The sequence below is a fragment of the Sander lucioperca genome, chromosome 14, assembly GCF_008315115.2.
Source record: "Sander lucioperca isolate FBNREF2018 chromosome 14, SLUC_FBN_1.2, whole genome shotgun sequence".
NCBI lineage: Eukaryota > Metazoa > Chordata > Actinopteri > Perciformes > Percidae > Sander > Sander lucioperca.
Window position 1 is genome coordinate 20,870,172 of NC_050186.1, and position 18,949 is coordinate 20,889,120.

The window sequence follows — 18,949 nt, forward strand, 5'->3', positions numbered from 1 at the left end:
ACATTATCAGTTATCTCAGTAAGTAAGTGAACTTTGAGTTAAGATTCTACAAAACAAATAAATAAATAAAAAGACAAGTAAATAATATCAACAATAAATGCACTAATTTATAATAAAATAAAACCTAAAAATTACTTAAATTCCTTAACATATTCAACAAGCCTTTTTCGGATGTCACTCAACGTGGCGTCACCCAAATTTCATCCAATCAACGCACATAATTAGTGACAGAACAGTCTCATGGCCAATCAAAACCCTTTATTGTCCTGTAAGGGGCGGGATTTAACTGTCGTAGCAGAAAGTAGGCGGAGGATTTTCCTTTCCTGGCTGAACTTGGCTAAAAGTGTCACCAGGACGAAACAGACAGACTTTACTAAAGTTTCTGCCCTGGTGGTCTCCCGTTATAGACATGGCCCCCAGCACGCAACTGAAGGAGGCGATAGCCGATGTGCAGGAGGGGATTCGTGCCATCCTGCTCGGACCACCCGGAGCCGGGAAGGGGACCCAGGTAAGAGGGAGAGCTAACGGAGCTAGCTATTAGCCATTAGCTTGGAGCAACTATAGCATTTAACGCATGGTCGGCATGGATGTTAAATGTCAGTAGTAGTACAAGCCATAAGCTAATGCTGCTAATGCTAACCTACCTGGCTTTACCGGGTTCTGTTTGTGACTACAACTCTCAGGATACACAGCTGGACAGTCTGCTAAAATGGCTTTATTACTCTTAAATATGTTTGTCAGTGTAATACTATTACACTGACAAACATATTTAAGAGGGAAGTTAACTAACGTTACTATAACAACTTCATTTAGTATCCGAGACATTAAGAAACATGTATGTATGCACGCAATTAGCTAAAACTCTGGTGTCAAAGGTTAGCTTTTGTCATCTTTTTGTTGTACCATTTACACACACAGTGCTAAACTCAAGACTAAAGGTTAATTGCAGGGCAGCCTCAAAGGCAATTTAGTTGTCAATAACATTATTTAATTGGTCAATAAAAAGTTTGCAATGCTAACAGAAACAAAATGTAGTTGGCATCTAACCAAAAGTGCAAAAAGCAGTAAAGTGCAGAGTAATGTATAGAATAAAGATATGAATATGCCAAGATTTTACAGTGTGAACATAAGCAGCAGTTACCAAAATATAAAGTGCAGGTATAAGATTGCACTCTAGTGGTATAAATACGTAACTATATAATCAAAGTCAGCATAAATTCATTATCTGTATAGTGTTACTGTGGACTGTACTGTGGTTTTATCAGTAGTCGATTTAAATGAATAAGTCAAAAGATAGCAGGCATCAGTTTTTATCATGAGAAAATGGTTCAATTCAATGTCATAACGAGTTATCTCAGGACACTTTACAGATGGAGTAGGTCTAGACACCACTCTATAATATACAAAGACCCTTCAATTCCAATAATTGCCCCAAGAGCAAGCATTTAGTGCAAAAGTGGCGAGGAAAAACTTCCTGTTAGGCAGAAACCTCGAGTGGTGAGGAAAACTTCCTTTTGGGGAGAAACCTCGGACAGCCCCAGGCTCTAGGTGGGCGGTGTCTGACGATGCCGGTTGGGGGTATGATGAAAAGTGACAATTATAGTCACAATAAAGATAATGTAACTAGAAATAGCAGTTGTAGTAGTAAATGGCGTCGAGCAGGACCAAGGTGCCACCCTAATCCAAGGAAAACTGCGGGGCGAGAAAACATAAGGGGAATAAGCTCCCCAGAGCAAAATTAGTAACCAGCATTTCTGGGACATGAAGGCACACAGATGGAAAGAGAGAGCAGAGAGCATCTGAGTGTGTCTAAGGAAGACCCCCACAATCTAAAACTATAACAGCATAACTAAGAGCTGGTCCAAGGCAAACCTGAGCCAGCTCTATAAGGGTTGGTAGATGAATCTGACGAATATGAAGAGAAGCAGAGAAGAAAAGGGGTGCCTTGTCTGGAAGTATACACTCTCCCCTTCTTCTTAAATGTGAGGATTTGCTGGTTTCTTTGTTTTCTATCATGATATATTGAGTATCTTTGGGTTGTAGATTCTTTGTCCAACAAAATAAAACAATTTAAAAAAGCCATCTTTGGCCCTGGGAAATTTTGATGGGCATTTTCACTATTCTTTTACATTTGATCAGCTAAATGATTGATCAAAAATAACCATTTTGAGTGATATTGAAAATAATCGTTAATTATCTGAATGAAATCTTTCTCTGCTGGTGCCAGAAATGCTAGGTGGAGAGTCTGGGACCAAAGGGTTAGGGTTACCTAACCCTGTGTTGTAACTTTGTCAGAAACTGAAATGTGTCACAATGACCTCCTTCAGTCTATTGATGGTCATCTCATTATGTAGTCCTCTCAGATCGGTCACACATGCGTGTTGAAGTGCACAGTCAACTTGTTCTGGCGTGTTTGTTTAGTATCTTGTTTCTTTAACACGTGTTGTGATCTGGTTTGAGTCTTGTGTTCTCAGTAAATAACTCTGTGGCAATCCCACTTATTGAGTGCTCTGAAGAGCCAACTGTTTTGGACGGGTGGATTCTTGTATTTAGAGCTAAAACGAATAACTCAATCAACATAAAATTACCAGCAACTGTTCGGTTATTCAGTTAATATTTTAAAGTTATTTTTCAAGTAAGTTTTGCAAAAATGTCAAACTTTCTCTGATTCCAGCTTCTAAAATGTGATGACTTTCTGATCGTCTTTTTCTTATACGATAGTCTACTGAGTGTCTTGGCATTTGGTCGGACAAAACAATTGAAACATTTGAAATCATTTTGAGAGTTATCTGTAGGTTAATCAACAATGAAAATAATCTGTAGTTGCAGCCTTAGTTGTGTTGCATGTTGCTTTCTTCCATATGGTGCATGCTGTATGCAGAAAAAGCCATGTGCAAAATGTTAAGGTACTGCTTCTTAAAGCACAACCAGTCCTAACTTCTTCTCATCTTCATCTCCTGAGAGCAACTTAAATAAATAAAAAAATAACCCGGGAACAAAGCTTTCACCTCATTATTAGAGCGGAGGTATTCCTAATATCTAGTCGACTTATCAGTAGAGTTGTATATGTAGTTGTTTTTATATGTTGTTGTTGTCGTTGTATATGAGATGTAGCTCGGTCCTGCTGCTAAAACATTTTGGTCTCACAGCCAAAATACACAGTTTTCATGCTTTTAACAGCCAACAATGCAGGTGGTTGGCTCTCTGACAGAACAGTGGGAAGAACAATGTTAAAATTCACAACCAAACATTGTCTTCATCCAGTACGAGGTGATAATTTAAAACTTTAATAGTTAATTAATCTCTGTGCTTCTCCCTGCAGGCCCCTCGGCTAGCAGAGCATTACTGTGTTTGCCACCTGGCCACCGGAGACATGTTGAGGGCCATGGTGGCTTCAGGCTCGGAGCTCGGCCAGAGGCTCAAGAAGACCATGGATGCTGGCAAGCTGGTAATGTTTCTGCTCATCTGCTTCTCAAGAGCTCTGTGTATTTTTCTTTCTCTGCTTTTTTAGCCCACTCTGAGGCTCTGTTGACGTTACAGCCTTTCATGTTGAGTCCCACATGACTACATATCTTGTGTTTTGTTTGTCTTCCATGACATTAACAGCTAAAATGGCCTTAAAACACAAGTGTGGAGTGCAACAAGTGTAAGACAGCAAACCAGATTTTTCCTGAGAAATTTCCATTCCTTCAAGTTGGAGCTAAGCCATTTATTGAGAAAAGTAATACTATTACTTACTCTCTTACTATTACTAATACTCCTCTGCATAAAGCAGTATCTACTAATGGAGGATGTTAAATGACTGTATGGCCAGTGAAGAAATCGTATGTATTAAACTGTAAGCAATTGAACTGTGTGTTTTCTAGTAAAGGCCATAGTGTTGTTGGCTCTCTTCATGTGCCTCCTGTGCAGAGCTGTTGCTATGCAGGATGTAGCAGATTACAGTGTCAGTAGATGGATGAGAGAATTGTCTTTTGTTCACTTGCAGGTCAGTGATGAGATGGTCGTGGAGCTCATAGAGAAGAACCTGGACACGGCGCCCTGCAGGAACGGCTTCCTGTTAGACGGATTCCCTCGCACAGTCAAACAAGCAGAGATGGTTAGGATTTGATTTGATGCTGTTATCATGTGAAACAAAAACTTTACAGAGTGGAATTAATAGATCAAAATAGAGTCCAATAATAGTTTGACATTTTAGAAAATTTGCCTATTTGCCTTCTTCCCAGAAAAACAAAACAGGAAATCACTGCGGCCAGAGTGAAATAGTTCCAGGATGTTCCTCCCCTAAACCACAACTTGTTGTTTTTACATTTTGGCTTGTGTACAGATTAAACAAACAAGATACAACGTGGTATTATAATGAGTTTTAGAGTTCTGATCCTGGCTCTAGCTCCATACTTTATCCACACGAGAGTGGTATTTATCTTCTCATAGAATGCTCTACAAGAAAGTAAACAATCCTGTTTGCCAAATGTTGAACTATTCATTTAATTTCAGCAGTTGGCACTAACGGCACAGTTTAAAGAGGCTACAATCCTAGCAAGACAAACTGTGACAGATCACGTTGCATATTTCTGCTGTTATTTCGAATAAAAAACCCTGCATTTTTTTACGTAAATTGTTTTTAGAGTCTTCACAAGATAAGAAAGTCCTACATCCCTTAATTTCCACTGACCGATGAGTGAAATGCATCAGTGTAAAACTAAAGAAACTAAGAGGCGGTACTCAAAAATTGCCTGGTCGCACATAATACACCTACAAATAATAAATTAATGTTTCATTAAAGCTAAAGCATTGCCCCTTTTTGCAGGACAGATAGCATTTAATTTATTTATTTATTTTTATTTTCTTCTTCTTATTATTATTATTATTATTATTATTGCAATTCAATATGGACATGACAGGTTGTTCATTTCAAGGAGACATTCTTACATTGAACATATTGACACCACTAACAAACACTAATACAATTAAAAAAAATTAGGGCTGTCAAACGATTAATTTTATTTAATCACGATTAATTGCTGAATTTCTATAGTTAATCGCGATTAATCGCATATTTTATCACATGATTAAAATTCTATTATTTTGCATTTCAGAACTGTCTTTAAGTACATATTAACAATGGAAAGAAATTCTTACCAGTGTATCTTGATAGGGAATCAAATTAATGCAAGGAAAGTTACTTTATGAATGATTTGTATTTGTTATTATTTATTTACTGTAAACAAAACAAAAATGTGTGAATCTGTCATTATTGCACAATTCCAGTACCAAAGTACAAATCAAGTACCTAACTGAAAATCCCTATCCTTACCAGAGTCAATATAGTGTTTACTAACTCCTAAATCATGTTGATTACTCACTGACGTTAGAGCTTAGATCGGCCCAAAAAATCCAAGACTGTATGGCTGCAGCCTGGAGCGTCCCATCTCATGCCGTCCTGTCTCATGCCGTCCCGCCTGGTGCCGTCACCGAGCTTCTACTTTTCAAAATAAAAGCTGGCGTTTACTACTTTAATACTTTATTTTTTTTTAAAAAAGCTGGCGTTTACTACTTTAATACTTAATTTTTTTTAAGACACTGAGTGTACCTTAAGGAAAATCACAGAAAGAAACCATATTTGTCTGCAACCATAAATTGCTCTAGGTATAGAGTTATAATATTCGCTAACAAATGTCAACCAACGCTGATGCAGGTTTCATCAAATGTACGTTAACATCAGGGACACAACAATAACATCCAGAAATCAGCAAACTATATGTATGGCTAAAATTGTTACTTTAAACTTTAAACTTTACAGTTTAAACGTTTTTCAATTGATTGCAACAAACGTGCCATAGGCGTCGATTTCGGTGTGGGGACAGTGGGTACCTACCAGATTTCGTCATGAGTCATTTTGTACCCACCACTTTTTTTTGAAAACCTCTAGCTCAATTTAGTTAAAAAAAAGTCCATAACACATATAATTCTTGAGCGACAGATGCAAAAAAAATCTCTCCCCCCCCCACCCATCTCTCTCTCTCTCTCTCTCTCTCTCTCTCTCTCTCTCTCTCTCTCTCTCTCTCTCTCTCTCTCTCTCTCTCTCGGGACATTCTGCTTAACGTGAAAAAGCTTAACGTGGTTTAATGTACGGTGTACCTAAACAACGATCAATCATCACCAAATTTCTCATGGCCATATCTTATAATGAACACTTAAGCCTGTCAAAAGAACTAAACCGAAATCCAACGATTAAGTTCTCACATTCCAACGATTAAGTTCTCACATTAACATTTTCTTCTTCATTGGCGCCTATGGCGAGGAAAAAGCTTGTACCTAAACAATGATCAATGATTACCAAATGTCTCTCTCATATTGCTCATAACCACTGAAAACTGTCAAAAAATCTAACCAGAAATGTGGTGATGATTGATCGTTGTTTAGGTACATTAAACCACGTTAAGCTTTTTCACATTATGACTTATAACGCCCATGAGAACCGTGGGGAGTCAACCCACAGCGGCTCCGCTGCCCTGCTGAAAATGTGAAGCAGAAACGCGTCAGATGTCAGATAATTTCCATAATAATTGCACTTTGGGTTGGATTTTTTGACAGTTTTCAGTGGTTATGAGGAGCAATATGAGAGAGACATTTGGTAATCATTGTTTACGTACATTAAACCACGTTTTTATTCATTAGCTACAGGACAGCGTCTTTCAAACATGACCTGCTCGAAAGAGAAAAAAAAAAATAATGCGTCATTGTACCCAGCACTTCTGGAAATGTACTTCCAAATTTGCGTCTCTGTCACCAACACATTTCAAACCAAACTGACGCCCATGAACTTACCCGTATCTCCATCTGGAAAATAATTCGATTTCGTATTTTTGACCCTCTGAACTTACCGTTGGACACGCCTCGGCATGAGACGAGACGGCATGAGACGGGACGGCTTGACATGGGACGCTCCAGGCTGCAGCCATACCCGCCTCATTTAAACCCGACAATTTTTTTAATACGTAGGCCGTTATAACTGATGTTCTCAACTACAATTCAGAGTTGTTTGAACTGCAGAAATCTGTTTAGAATAATACAACAAGGACAAAGCCTGTAAACTGCGCTGTTTGTTTAGAATGGAACGGATCGCAAATGGATCCGAATGAAGAAAGGTAAAAAAAAAAGAAACAATGATGAACAACATATTGTTGTCACTGCCCACGACTTGTTTAAACTGCTTCCATACCTCTGACTTTCCTCCACACTCAAAGTTAATTCTCCTGTTTTTTTTTTTTGTTTTTTTCTTTACATCTTCAAGCTCCCGGTGTGATGCGTGCGAGAGGACGAGACTCCGCGCATGAAGTGCTGCATTTTGTAACTGCAGCCTAACTTTTGTAGGCTACACATTTGTTATATAGCCTATATATATATTTATAATATTTCTGATTATGGCATAGCTTTCTCCCCACCCAAATAGGATAATAAGGTAATGGATAAAAAAAAAAAAAAAAAATTGCTTGATCAAAGGTCCGGCCCGGGCCTGGCCCGGCCCGAGGATGTGGCGGAAAATAACGGCCCGAGCCCGACCCGAGGTCCGGTCTAGCTCGGGTCGGGCTCGGGCCGAGAATCTAAACTCTAACTGACGTCCAGTGATCACCGCTTAATGAGACAGCGTTTGCACCTTGCAGCAGTTCCAGTTTGGCTGCTTTCTCCGTGTCGTACAGGCTGTGTATCCGTGAAACTACTGTCCTCCTCGACGGCAGTGAGACAGGTCAGAACATGCCAACCGTAGTACGTCTTTAAGACCCGAGTCCTCTACGATGCTGACAGGTCTGCAGTTAGTTGCCACCCGTTTCGCAAGAGCTGTAGTAATTTTTTTGGATTTGGTTTCATCCACAGGTCGGCAAGTAGCACTCTCCAAAATAGTGCTTTCCCTGGGTGGTTAGCATTAATGCTGACAGCCCTAAAAATTTAAAAAAAAAAAAGGATAATCACACACGCAGGAAAGGGAGTGACCACTGTCTACAAAACCATCACTGCAGTATGGTTAGATAGCAGCTTTTTTTCAGCCAAAACATTCTTTCAGTAAGATTTTCCAGTAAAACGCAAAAACATTATTTCCCAAAAACAAAGCTTCATGAAAGATCATGGAGGAAGATTTCTGCAAATTAACATGAAAAATGAGAATAGCTCATCTACTAAAGTATGATCAAATATACTTTTGGAATAAATGCATGTCTCTAATAATAAGTTGTTGAAAATCAAAGCAAAAATGAAAAGAACGAGAGAAAGGGAGGTTGTGTCTGAACTGGTGAATTTTTCACTCTGCAACAGCAAAACATTTTTTATATTTAACATTTCAGACATTAACTGATGATTTTATTATTAGTCATCCTATCAGAAAAGTGGAAGGAAAAGAAAAAGCCTGATCAATAGATATCCGTCATGTCGTATCTTTTCTTTTTTATGTATGATTTATCTATGGAAATTTCAATACAAGAGTATATGTACAGGAGTTCTCTCAGATACGAAGTGAGAGGATTACAGTATTCAAATAACAAAGCATGGGACAGCAAAATGGTGAAGATACACAAGCCCCCCCCCCCCCTTTCCCAAATCAAACGGACAACTAAGGCAAACTTATACAAAGACAAAAAAAACAGAATAGACCAATTAGATCAGGCCGTTAAATGCTTACAATGGCAAATAATGTTAACACATGCCTATGCTCTCCTTCTCTGACCCTCCAACTCTCTCACTCTTACACACTCACACAGACATATCCAAACACACACACACACACACACACACACACACACACACACACACTCTCACACACACACACACACACACACACACACACACACACACACACACATATACACACACCTACACTTACATTGAGTAGGCAATGTAAAGATAATGTATAAGGAAACCAAAACATATAAATGATGATAAATAAATATATAAAAAACAAACAAACCAAAAAAACAAAAAGCAAAGTGGTAGTGCTGCATACTGCTAATATGGCAATCAGGCTGGTGGATGCAGGGCATTGGTGCGTTGGTGGGGCGAATTAATCAATGGTGGCGGTGTCTGTCATGTCGTATGTTTGATTCGTTCTGTGTTTGTCTCTTGCAGCTGGACGACTTGCTGGACAAGAGACACGAGAAGCTGGACTCTGTGATCGAGTTCGCCGTTGATGATTCTCTGTTGGTCCGCAGGATCTGTGGCAGGTAGGAGCCAGCGTGAGAGAGAATTAATTATTCAAGACCAGAGAGAGGATCCAATCTGTTTTATGTCCCAGGCACAACAGTGGTTTATGAGTTCCCAGGATGGTGCTTTTCCTTTTGGCTGATGAGCTCCTCATTCTGTCTACGTGTTAAATCCACCCGGGCAGGTAGATTGATTCATGTGAACAGAAGAGTCTGGGACAGTGAGATAGGGCTGGAGAGAAGTGGAGCGTGAAAGCACGCGATTAACGGAGGAGGTGGCCTGAGGGGGTTTGAGAGCCTCCTGCAGCTGGAAGGTCACAGGTTGAATCCTTAAAGAAGTCAACGTGTCCCTGATGAAATGTGCTGAATACCACAGCTGCTCGGTGCCTCTGTGTACTTTTTAAACTGTGCGGTGAAACTGTTTTTTTAATGTCTCCAAAGGGACATGTGTATAGAACAAAAAACTGAATATTAGATTAAAGCTACAGCTCATTAGTGACACTCACATTTACATTGAGAAACACAGGATGTAATAATGATGAAGCAAACAAAGTCAAAGAGGCACAAGTGCTATTAAGAAAGGTGACCTCCTCACTTTAAGGTGCCAGAAACCATTCAAATTCATATAAGGGGAAATATGTGTTCTATGATAAGGATACACAGTTCTTTTAGAAAGTTAGTTAATATATTTCTCATTATTTCTGCAACAGTCACACCAGCTTTCAACAGCGAAATTGCAGAACAAGATCAGTTCATTTCAACTTTGGCAAACTTGGGCACTCAAATCTTTGACGTTGACCAATTTCATATCGTCTCAACAGTGCTGACCGGTGAAAATGTGTCTAGCTGTCAGTTAAAACTGGACTGAAATATGTTGAAGTGTATGTTTCTTTTAGATTACAGCCTTTTTTTTTTAACAGCATTTCAATTTGTTTTGCAAAAGCAGTTAAATGTTACACATATTACGGTGTTATTGCGCAGGTTTCCAAACAAAAGGCCATCTCAGTAATCAGGCTTGTTTACTTCTGCCTACATCCTAGTTTGTCCTTTCTGATGCCCTGCTGAATAACAAGCAGCACCAGTAGACTTTACCTCTTGTATCTATTTTGAAACAAGTGACTCAAGCCACAACCAACAGTAGCCGTTGCACATCCTGCAAATAGTCACTACATCACCAAGGTTACAGCGCCACCTATTCTGTAAAGATGCTCAATCAGATCAATTTCTCTGTGTCACTTTCTGGTCTGACCTGGCACTGATTGATTTATGTAAGCTCTACAGGTTGAGGCCTGAAGAGAAAAACAGACATTTTATAACAACTTAACTGGTAATGTCTTGTTGGTTCCATGTCTTCAGCTCTGCTGTCCCCATTGTGCAACATATCATTATTCACATAACTCTTTTACAACAGTTTAATAGAACTCTGCTCTGATTTGACGCTGACCCCCACACATTTAACAGGCAGACGGGTTTTTAGAGACCTTCACATGTCAGCGCTAGTAGACAATACGTGAACAATTTTATTAGTGTTTTTTATTGCGTCACAGTTTTTGTTCTTGTTTCTTCACAATAACCACTCCTACATTATCTGTACGCCACACTGAATAAAAACACATTTAGTTTGCAAAGAGCCATCTTTCTGTCTGCGGGGGTCTTTCTGTCTTTTGTGAGGAGGACGATGCTGGCTGCTGCCTTTTCAAGCCCAAGTGGGACAAGGGCATTATGTAGGATGTGAAAAGGACAGTTAAGTAGTTAGTGAGTCACTGTGGCTGTCTAACCCTCATCTGTCCTCCTCTGCTCTCTGATTTCTTTTCCGTCCTTGTCCTTTCCTCCTCCACCTCTTCTCTCCGTCTCCCCTCCTTTTCCCCAGACTAATTCATCAGCCAAGTGGCCGCTCATACCATGAGGAGTTCAACCCTCCCAAAGAGCCCATGAAGGATGACGTAAGTAGTTTCACATTCAACCCACTTAGGAGCCACTCTTGGCTAAACTGCCACCTACCTAAACTCTCTGCCAAGCTGGAAATTGGTGACAGTCAGCTTCAGACTTGAGGGCTTTGATGCAATCTGAACGTATAAAATGTTGGGGACATTTACTCTTTCTTTAATTATTTTTTATTAAGTTTTGCCATAGGTGTTATACAAATAATTACAAAAACCCACAAACCTTACATAACCCAAATGAGTATAAAAGACATGTAACATACAGTATACAAATACTACTTGACATACATAAACAGAGCTTGTGAACACAAAGGACATAAAACATATAAAGACAGTATTTGACTATCCTTTTGATTCATCTTTTAGATATGCATGCATCACAAAATAGTAGATTTACATGAAGAAACTCAAGAGTTACAGAAGATGTATTTTTATATTTTGGACATTTTTCCCTGTGTTCCAATTAGTATGTCCCAATACATAGTATGTCAAATGCAGTATGCCGAGCTAGCATGCTTCTCTGGCTATTCTGACCCACAATCCTTTGTGCAGCATATATGAGCAAGAGGGTCAAACATGCAGAAGACTGCAAGCAGCTCTGGGCTGAAGCTAGTATGATGTAAAATTATCAAAGCTCACCACCAAGGCTAAACAAATTCCTGGTGGAAACACATGAACTTTACTTAATGAGGACTATGACCAATATGGTCTGCGCTCCTCTGTGGAATATGTAGTTTCTAAGAAGTGGATTTAAAAGAGTCAACCGGTTCTGTTGTTCAAATTTAAAGCTGCATTGGGATCATTTTTATGTAAGGTAACATAAGGCCATTTATTGTATTTCTGTGGCGCTGCCGTGGCTGAATGAATGTAACTGATAGCAAAAACAACATATTTTATAATAACATGGACGAGAAAGTTGTATTTAATATGGAATGTTCACGTCTGGCTGATATCAGTCTGATTTATAAGGTAGATCTGTTGCAGATACTGATCTAACAGATTGGATCAGTGCATCACGACTTTATGTGCTTCACGCTTTGTATAGCCTACATGTGTAACACATGGAGCCATGTGGCTCATCTGCAAACAAAGAAGAACACTACACACAATCCTCTGACTTAGAAAGAAGGCTGAGATTTCCAAAAGCTCCTGTGTTGTTGACACAAAGATGGGATGTCAGTACAGCAACAAGTAGCGAGAGGGATACAGGGACACTTGATAAGGCTGCAGTATGAAAGCAGAAACTCAAGAGCATTGGCCTCATTGTAGACACATTGTGAAACTGTATATATCTAACAAGTTTATCCTCCTTACCTGAAGGAATATTTAATTCCATATAGACCCAGCTATAGATTGAGACACACTGAATATCCCTTCTTCACTCTGCCAAACATCTACAAAGAGAGTGGTAGACGTACCTTTTAAATTTAAAGCCCCTTCAGACTGGAATAGCCTGCCAGGGTCTCTAAGATCTGTCACTTCTTTGCACTCCTTCAAAACATCGCTCTTTACTTACTTGCATGCAAACTGTTGCTGTAAAGGTTTTCCTTTGTGTGACTGGACTTTTGTTTTATATACCCAAATATTCAGGATACTTTTTGTCCTTTCCTTTTATTTATGTGTATACATGCGAGTGTAGGTGTGCGTATGTATATTATGAATGTATATGTGTGTATGTATATATATATATATATATATATATATATACATACATACATACATACATACATACATACATACATACATACATACATACATACATACATACATACATACATACATACATACACACACACACACACACACACACACACACACACACACATATGTGTATGTATGGGCTAAATGTTGTCATGCCTCTTAATACTGCAATATGTTTTATACATGGATTTGTTTCCAATAAGGATTGGGCGGGTGGGATGGGCGAGGCGGGATGAGGGAGAGCTTTAGCGAGTGTGAATATACATGTGCTGTATTGTCTTTGTCTTGTGTCTCGAGGACCCCCTCGAAAACGAGATGCTTCATCTCAAGGGGTTATCCTCCTTACAATAAAGTTCAAATTTCAAATCTGTTTAATTTCTTTGTCTTTGTGCCTCTTCTCATTTGTTTTCTGTGCTCTTGTCTGCATTCAGCTGACTGGCGAGCCTCTCATCCGCCGCAGCGACGACAACGAGACGACGCTGCACTCCCGTCTGGACGCCTACCACCGGCAGACCGTCCCTCTTGTGCAGTACTACAGTGCCAGGGGCCTGCACACGGCCGTCAACGCTTCCCTGAGTCCAGATGTTGTCTTCGCCTCCATCGTAGCTGCCTTCTCCGCTGCCACGGAAGAACCCGCCCGTGCCGTCGCCTGTAAAGACCAAGTGTTCTTCATTTGAAAACCTTTTTTATCCTTCCCGTATCCCCTTCAACTGGTTCTTTTTTCCTTCAAATGTGGAGATTATACAAGAGTTGATCAAGTGTCACAGTGGCAACAATGCGATGCGTAAACATGGACGATGATTAGAGAAATTCACAATGTTCCACTCGTGTGATCCCTGTTGTAGAAACAGAAAGGATTTAAAGTCAAAATCAAGTCTGAAAGAGAACAATGTAGAACTGATATGAACTGACATTACCCAAAAAAACAAAGCACTTAGCTCTATGCTGCTGCTGCTTTTGCCTTTCATTTAATGTAGAAATGATATTTAATGTTTTGACATTCAGCAGAGCAGATGCTTTTCACCAGAAGGTGTGTAGAAAATGTTGATGTTTTGTTGCATATTGTTGGCCTTTGCTGGACAGGTTTGCTCTTGTTTAATCGATGACTTTGCCCTTTTCTCTTCCTCAGTCTCGGATTCTTGTGCACATTCAGTTGAGCTCCTGTTTTTCATAGCATTCCTATTTCCTCTGCTTTATAATTCCTTAAAATTAGAAACCCGTTAGAAGCATCAGACATACGTTGTCCAAACTGCCAGTCATTTTCTGCTGCCTTTTTATAATATTCTCAAATTGGATTTAATTTGTAGCATTAAGAGAGAACCTCCCCCTCTTTCTCTCTGGGTTTTCAAGATGTGTCATAAAACAGCAATGGCCGTTACAGTACAATACAGTTTTAGGGAAAAGAACATGATGCGTGACGTTATTGCTGAAAAGTTAGCTGAAAGAACATAAGGCTGAGGAAACTGATTAATGAAACCTGAAATCCAGAACATGGAATGTGTTACAATTTCACTCATAGTTGTGAGGCAAGGCGGTAAATGGACAGGTGCATGCCGATGATCTGAAAATGACAGGAAGTTAGTTATTGCAGTTTGACTGTAGTTTGCCTCTATGGCTGTGACACACCGCTCATGTAGGCACTTAAGGTACTTTAAAACCTCTAAATTGCACTCCTTTAAGAGCCATAACTTGTGAACACAGACACGAGGCACATATTTTTAGATTCAGTGTGACGTACACTTTCTGAGGGTATCATTATCCCTCATGCTCCTTGCAAAGAAATGGCCATAAATCCACTAAAAGATGCTACTTAAAACTCCAGAATTTGCTTAACAATCATATCGCTTTTAAGTTTTCTTTAGTATCAAAATGATCCAGTGATAGTTTTCTGCACATCTATGGGTACACTGCAAATAGGAACTGCTAATAGCTAGTTTTGCATACTTTTAATGGGGGTGCGGTTGTCTTGATTTTGTCTGAAGGGGGACCTCCACAGTATCCGACTTTTAGAACTCCTAGTTATCAGCAGACCCAAACAGAATCTGCAGATTTTAAAAGAAAATAGTTTTTAACTGTGATCCAGAAAGATTGTTGTGGAGATGTTAACCATAGAAATAAAATGGATTCATTCTTGGCTCCATTTTATTTCTATTGAGTCAACCTTCAAAGTTTTTATTTTTATTTTTTTTCCTGTGGAAAATTCTACGGAACTCTGCGCGCACAGATTCCGTGTGGGCCTGGTTAACGGGGTTAAATGATGCATCAGTTACTGTGTCCTGTGTGACCTCTCACCCAGGACATATTCCCTTTCTTCGTTCATCCTTCAGTATAATCTTCTCCTCTTCATTCCTCCTGCTCTCCCCTCTCTCTCGGACTCCACGAATGACCTTGTTGGACGTATTGAAGATCGACTGGTTGAAAATTAATTCAGCTTTTGATTGATAACTGCTAATTGTCTCATCAATATGCACTTCACTGCACAGACTGTACAGCTGAAGTAGCTGAATCCCTCCCGCAGACCTAAATAATGTGACGTCAGCTCAAATGTGGCTCAACACCATTTTTTAAAAATGTTGAGCACTTGTTAAAGCACTTTGTTTTATTAACTCCTTGTTACCTAATGTTAAGTTTGTTTTAAAATTGGGCAATGTGTTCTTTTTCATATCAGTGTCCAGAGTTCAGAGGCCTGGTGGATAAACAAACGTGCATTTTTTTTAAATTTATTTTTATCAGTGACATTGTAAGTCAAAGATGGGAGTCGGTGTCTCGTGTGCTGACATCAGTGTTTGCGTGACGCGAACTCATCAAAGACATGAGCTGAAGGACGTTGGTCTCTCAAACCTTCATTAAAATTCCTTCTCGGAAATGTTTTAAATTAAGGCTTTTGTTTCTGCTGCTCCCAAAGGTGTCTTTTTACCTTTTCTTTTTGCTCCATAGGCGTGTACTTGGAGTACTCGCTTACTATGTTTTGTTCCATAAAAATATTCTCCTGGCACGGGGCGATCTTTAGCTCACCCAGTAAGAGCGTGCACCCCCATGTAGGCTGAGGCCTCTGCAGCGGCCTGGGTTCAAATCCGACCTGCGGCCCTTTGCTGTGTGTCATCCCCCAACACACTCCCACCTTTAATGTCTATCCACTGACACTCTAATATAAAGGGAAAAAAGCCACCCCAAAAAAATCTTTAAAAATATTCTCCTGGCACAATGGGAGTTGTAGAAAATCTTAACTTATCAACAGAAGTAATAACTGACATTTTGGAAACTTTGCCTCTGAACGCTCCTGTGACATCTGGCTTTTGAGGATTGAATCCTCTCTCTCCTTGACCTATTAGTTTCCTCTGTAGTCACCTGGTGTTTGTGTTCAGTGGAACCATCTTGCATGCAGACTGTGTCACCTGCACTTTCCCTTGAATACTGATGTGTTTGTATACTCTCGGGGGTTGTTGTGATGAAAACAATAGCAGATGTTCAGAAGGCCCAGTAGGCAGATTTCTGTCCCTTATTCAGCTCAGCGAGACAATTTCATGCTAAATTTCCCTTTTTAACATTCCCTCCTGTGCTCAATGATGCCTTAGTTCTTTTTATTTATCACCTTTTTGAAAGCTGTGAATGTAGAGATTTAGAAACCTGACAGAAAACCTTGCTCTTTGTTTTGTTAACCCTTAAATGAATGTAACTTTAAATTGTGTACTTTAAAGTTTTTTTGGTCCATTGCTTTTGGCAGTTCCAGCATTTAAATTACCCCCTAAAAATGTCATTATTCCTGACTTGTTTAATTTACCTTGTAATTCACCCAAAACCTTTCTTCCCCTCTCTCTCCTTTTCTCTTTCAGCTGGTTGAATGCTGGCCTGCTACATTCCCACCAAGGCGAAGGATTGGATTTTGGCAAAAGATCTCGGGTGGGTGGACAGACGAAGGGGGGGGAGGGAGGGGGGTCAGAAAATGGAGGGAATCCTTATACTTTATATAAGTAATCATGTTGCGGTGCTATGGGGCTTGTAGTTGTCATATTCCTCATGTTTCCCCTTTTAATAAATCTCATGCTTTCCCTGAAATCTTCAAATTCTGTGAACCTTTTTTTTTTTTCTTTCTTTTTTTTTTCTTCACCTGACCCCTCACGTTTGTATCTACAACTGCCATTTTGAATTGGCAGTTGTAGATAGATATTAGACTTGTTAACTAATGAAATGACCTAGGCCTCTTGCTGTAAAATAAATGAGACAAATGCAGAGATTGTTTGATGTTTGCTTTTGTTTTAGTCCTCAAATGACACAATGATGGATAATCTTGGCCTGGAAGAGAGAGACAAGTTTGTTTGTATATCAGCCTTCATCAACAAGACAATGCAATATTCTTTACATAGGCAAGCCTAGATTACCAACTGCAAAAAAACAACCTGTTTCAGCGCATTGTGGCTTTTTGGTAATTGCGTGCAAATTTGTACATGGTGCATTTTCCTAAAACAATAGTTGTTTCATCAAATTATCCCAAACGAACTGACGTACAGAAAAGGTTTATTACATGTTAGGAAGTATTGGTTGGTTTCTGAGTCTTTGTGCAAAATATACTGAAGCTGCCATCTACAGTATATAAGAAACACAAGGCAATATGAAAATACATAAATAGAATTTAAAACCATTTAAAGAAGTTGCTAAATAAAAAAAAAAAAATAAAAAAAGCTAAAATGGAATACATAAATAGAAAAAGAAGTGGCATTACCCGTTTAAGTAGGTTTCATTGTTTTTTTTAATTTTTTTTTAAATATAAACTAATTCCAGGTATGTTTTCTGTTCTATAATCAGTACAGTGGTTCATGCAGGAAATCCCTGTTTGGTAATTAAACCTACAGCAAAGGGAATGAAGATTATTTGAAATAACGTGTCAACATGAGTGCAGATTTTTTTAAGGAAACTAAGGTCATACACGGTTAAAAACTTAATTTTATTATATTAGTTTTAATAGCAGAGACTTAAGTAAGGTTTATTTTATAGCCAAAGTCACAAATGTGTCTCTTGAGGGCTTATAAAGAGACACCCCTCTGGTGACCCCTTGTGAGATGATTCATGGGAGAGGAAAGAGTAAAAGGTCCTGTTTTTTATTTATTTTTTTACCTCTTCCGGCTTTGAATTGTGAAACCATCAGAAGTTTACACACTTTAATCTAAGTGGTCACATGCAGAAAAAGGTTGGGAACTTATGGTTCATCTTTAACAATGTATTGTATTTTATGAACGGATTTTTTTATGTGAAATCTTAACTTAAATAAATGTGGTGCAGTAAAAAATATTTTTGTCTAATAATGTTGTGGGGTATCAATTAGCCTAAAATGGCATTACTCAAATCCTACCTCAAACCTGTGCTGAGGTGCAGTAATCACCACAGGAGAGGTTCACTGGTGTAGACGTGTCTCAACTTGTATCCATGCGGACAAACAGGATGATATCAGAGAAGAGCCCAATCACAGATGCTATTGTCTGTTTTTCCTTGAATAAACAAAGCGGAGTCATTTTGGTAAGTGCCGTGATAAGAGCATTGTGTTCACAAAGCGGTGACGACTCGGGGTGGGGTTTCCGTATTGTGGACGCTGTGACGTTGCCGACCGGGGCTTTCCTCCATGACGTCAGAGGGCAGAGAGAGAGAGAGAGAGAGAGAGAGAGAGAGAGAGAGAGAGAGAGAGAGAGAGAGAGAGAGAGAGAGGCGGAGCGAGCTGCAGAGATTACACAGACTTTCTGTGCTGCGCTCCCAGGGCGCAGGAAGACTAGAGACCGCCTTCAACTGCCAGGAGCCCCCAAACACGAAAGGAGAAAGGCGGGCACGGTAACGGAGGACCTTTTCTACCTAGAGCTTTATCTATTTACGCACGGAGGGAGCCAAGATAGGAGCCGAAGTGGCCGTCGCATCGCTCCCCAGCATCTTCTGTCGAAGAGATCCGGTTCTGAGCAGGGTAAGTGTCCGGCAGTGAACCCACCTCTGCTGCATGAGCTGTTTTCTGACATGTCATGGATTTAATTAGCTCTACTGCTTCTCTAGACCATCTACATAAAAAGGAAAACTGCCACCTCAAAGGGAGCGTAGCTCTTTGCGATTTGAAATGTTTGTTGTATGATTATT

General features: G+C 39.5%; 2 protein-coding genes across 3 annotated transcripts in view; both read left to right on the forward strand.

Moving 5' to 3' along the window:
• The first annotated feature begins 268 nt into the window (after positions 1–268).
• Positions 269–17,070, forward strand: ak2 (adenylate kinase 2). The gene is made up of 7 exons (XM_031295623.2): positions 269–508; positions 3,323–3,448; positions 3,989–4,099; positions 9,121–9,215; positions 11,065–11,137; positions 13,270–13,489; positions 16,672–17,070. The coding sequence occupies exons 1-7, from the start codon at positions 410–412 to the stop codon at positions 16,677–16,679; spliced, it is 732 nt and encodes a 243-aa protein (XP_031151483.1). The 5' UTR covers positions 269–409; the 3' UTR covers positions 16,680–17,070.
• Positions 17,071–18,506: 1,436 nt separating this feature from the next.
• The window catches only part of rnf19b (ring finger protein 19B), a 35,217-nt gene continuing 34,774 nt past the window's right edge, over positions 18,507–18,949 (forward strand). The window contains exon 1 of one of the 2 annotated variants that reach the window (XM_031295621.2): positions 18,507–18,782. The gene's annotated coding sequence lies outside the window, so the exon portion shown is untranslated. The remainder of the gene's footprint in view (positions 18,783–18,949) is intronic. The other variant, XM_031295622.2, reaches the window with a different exon arrangement.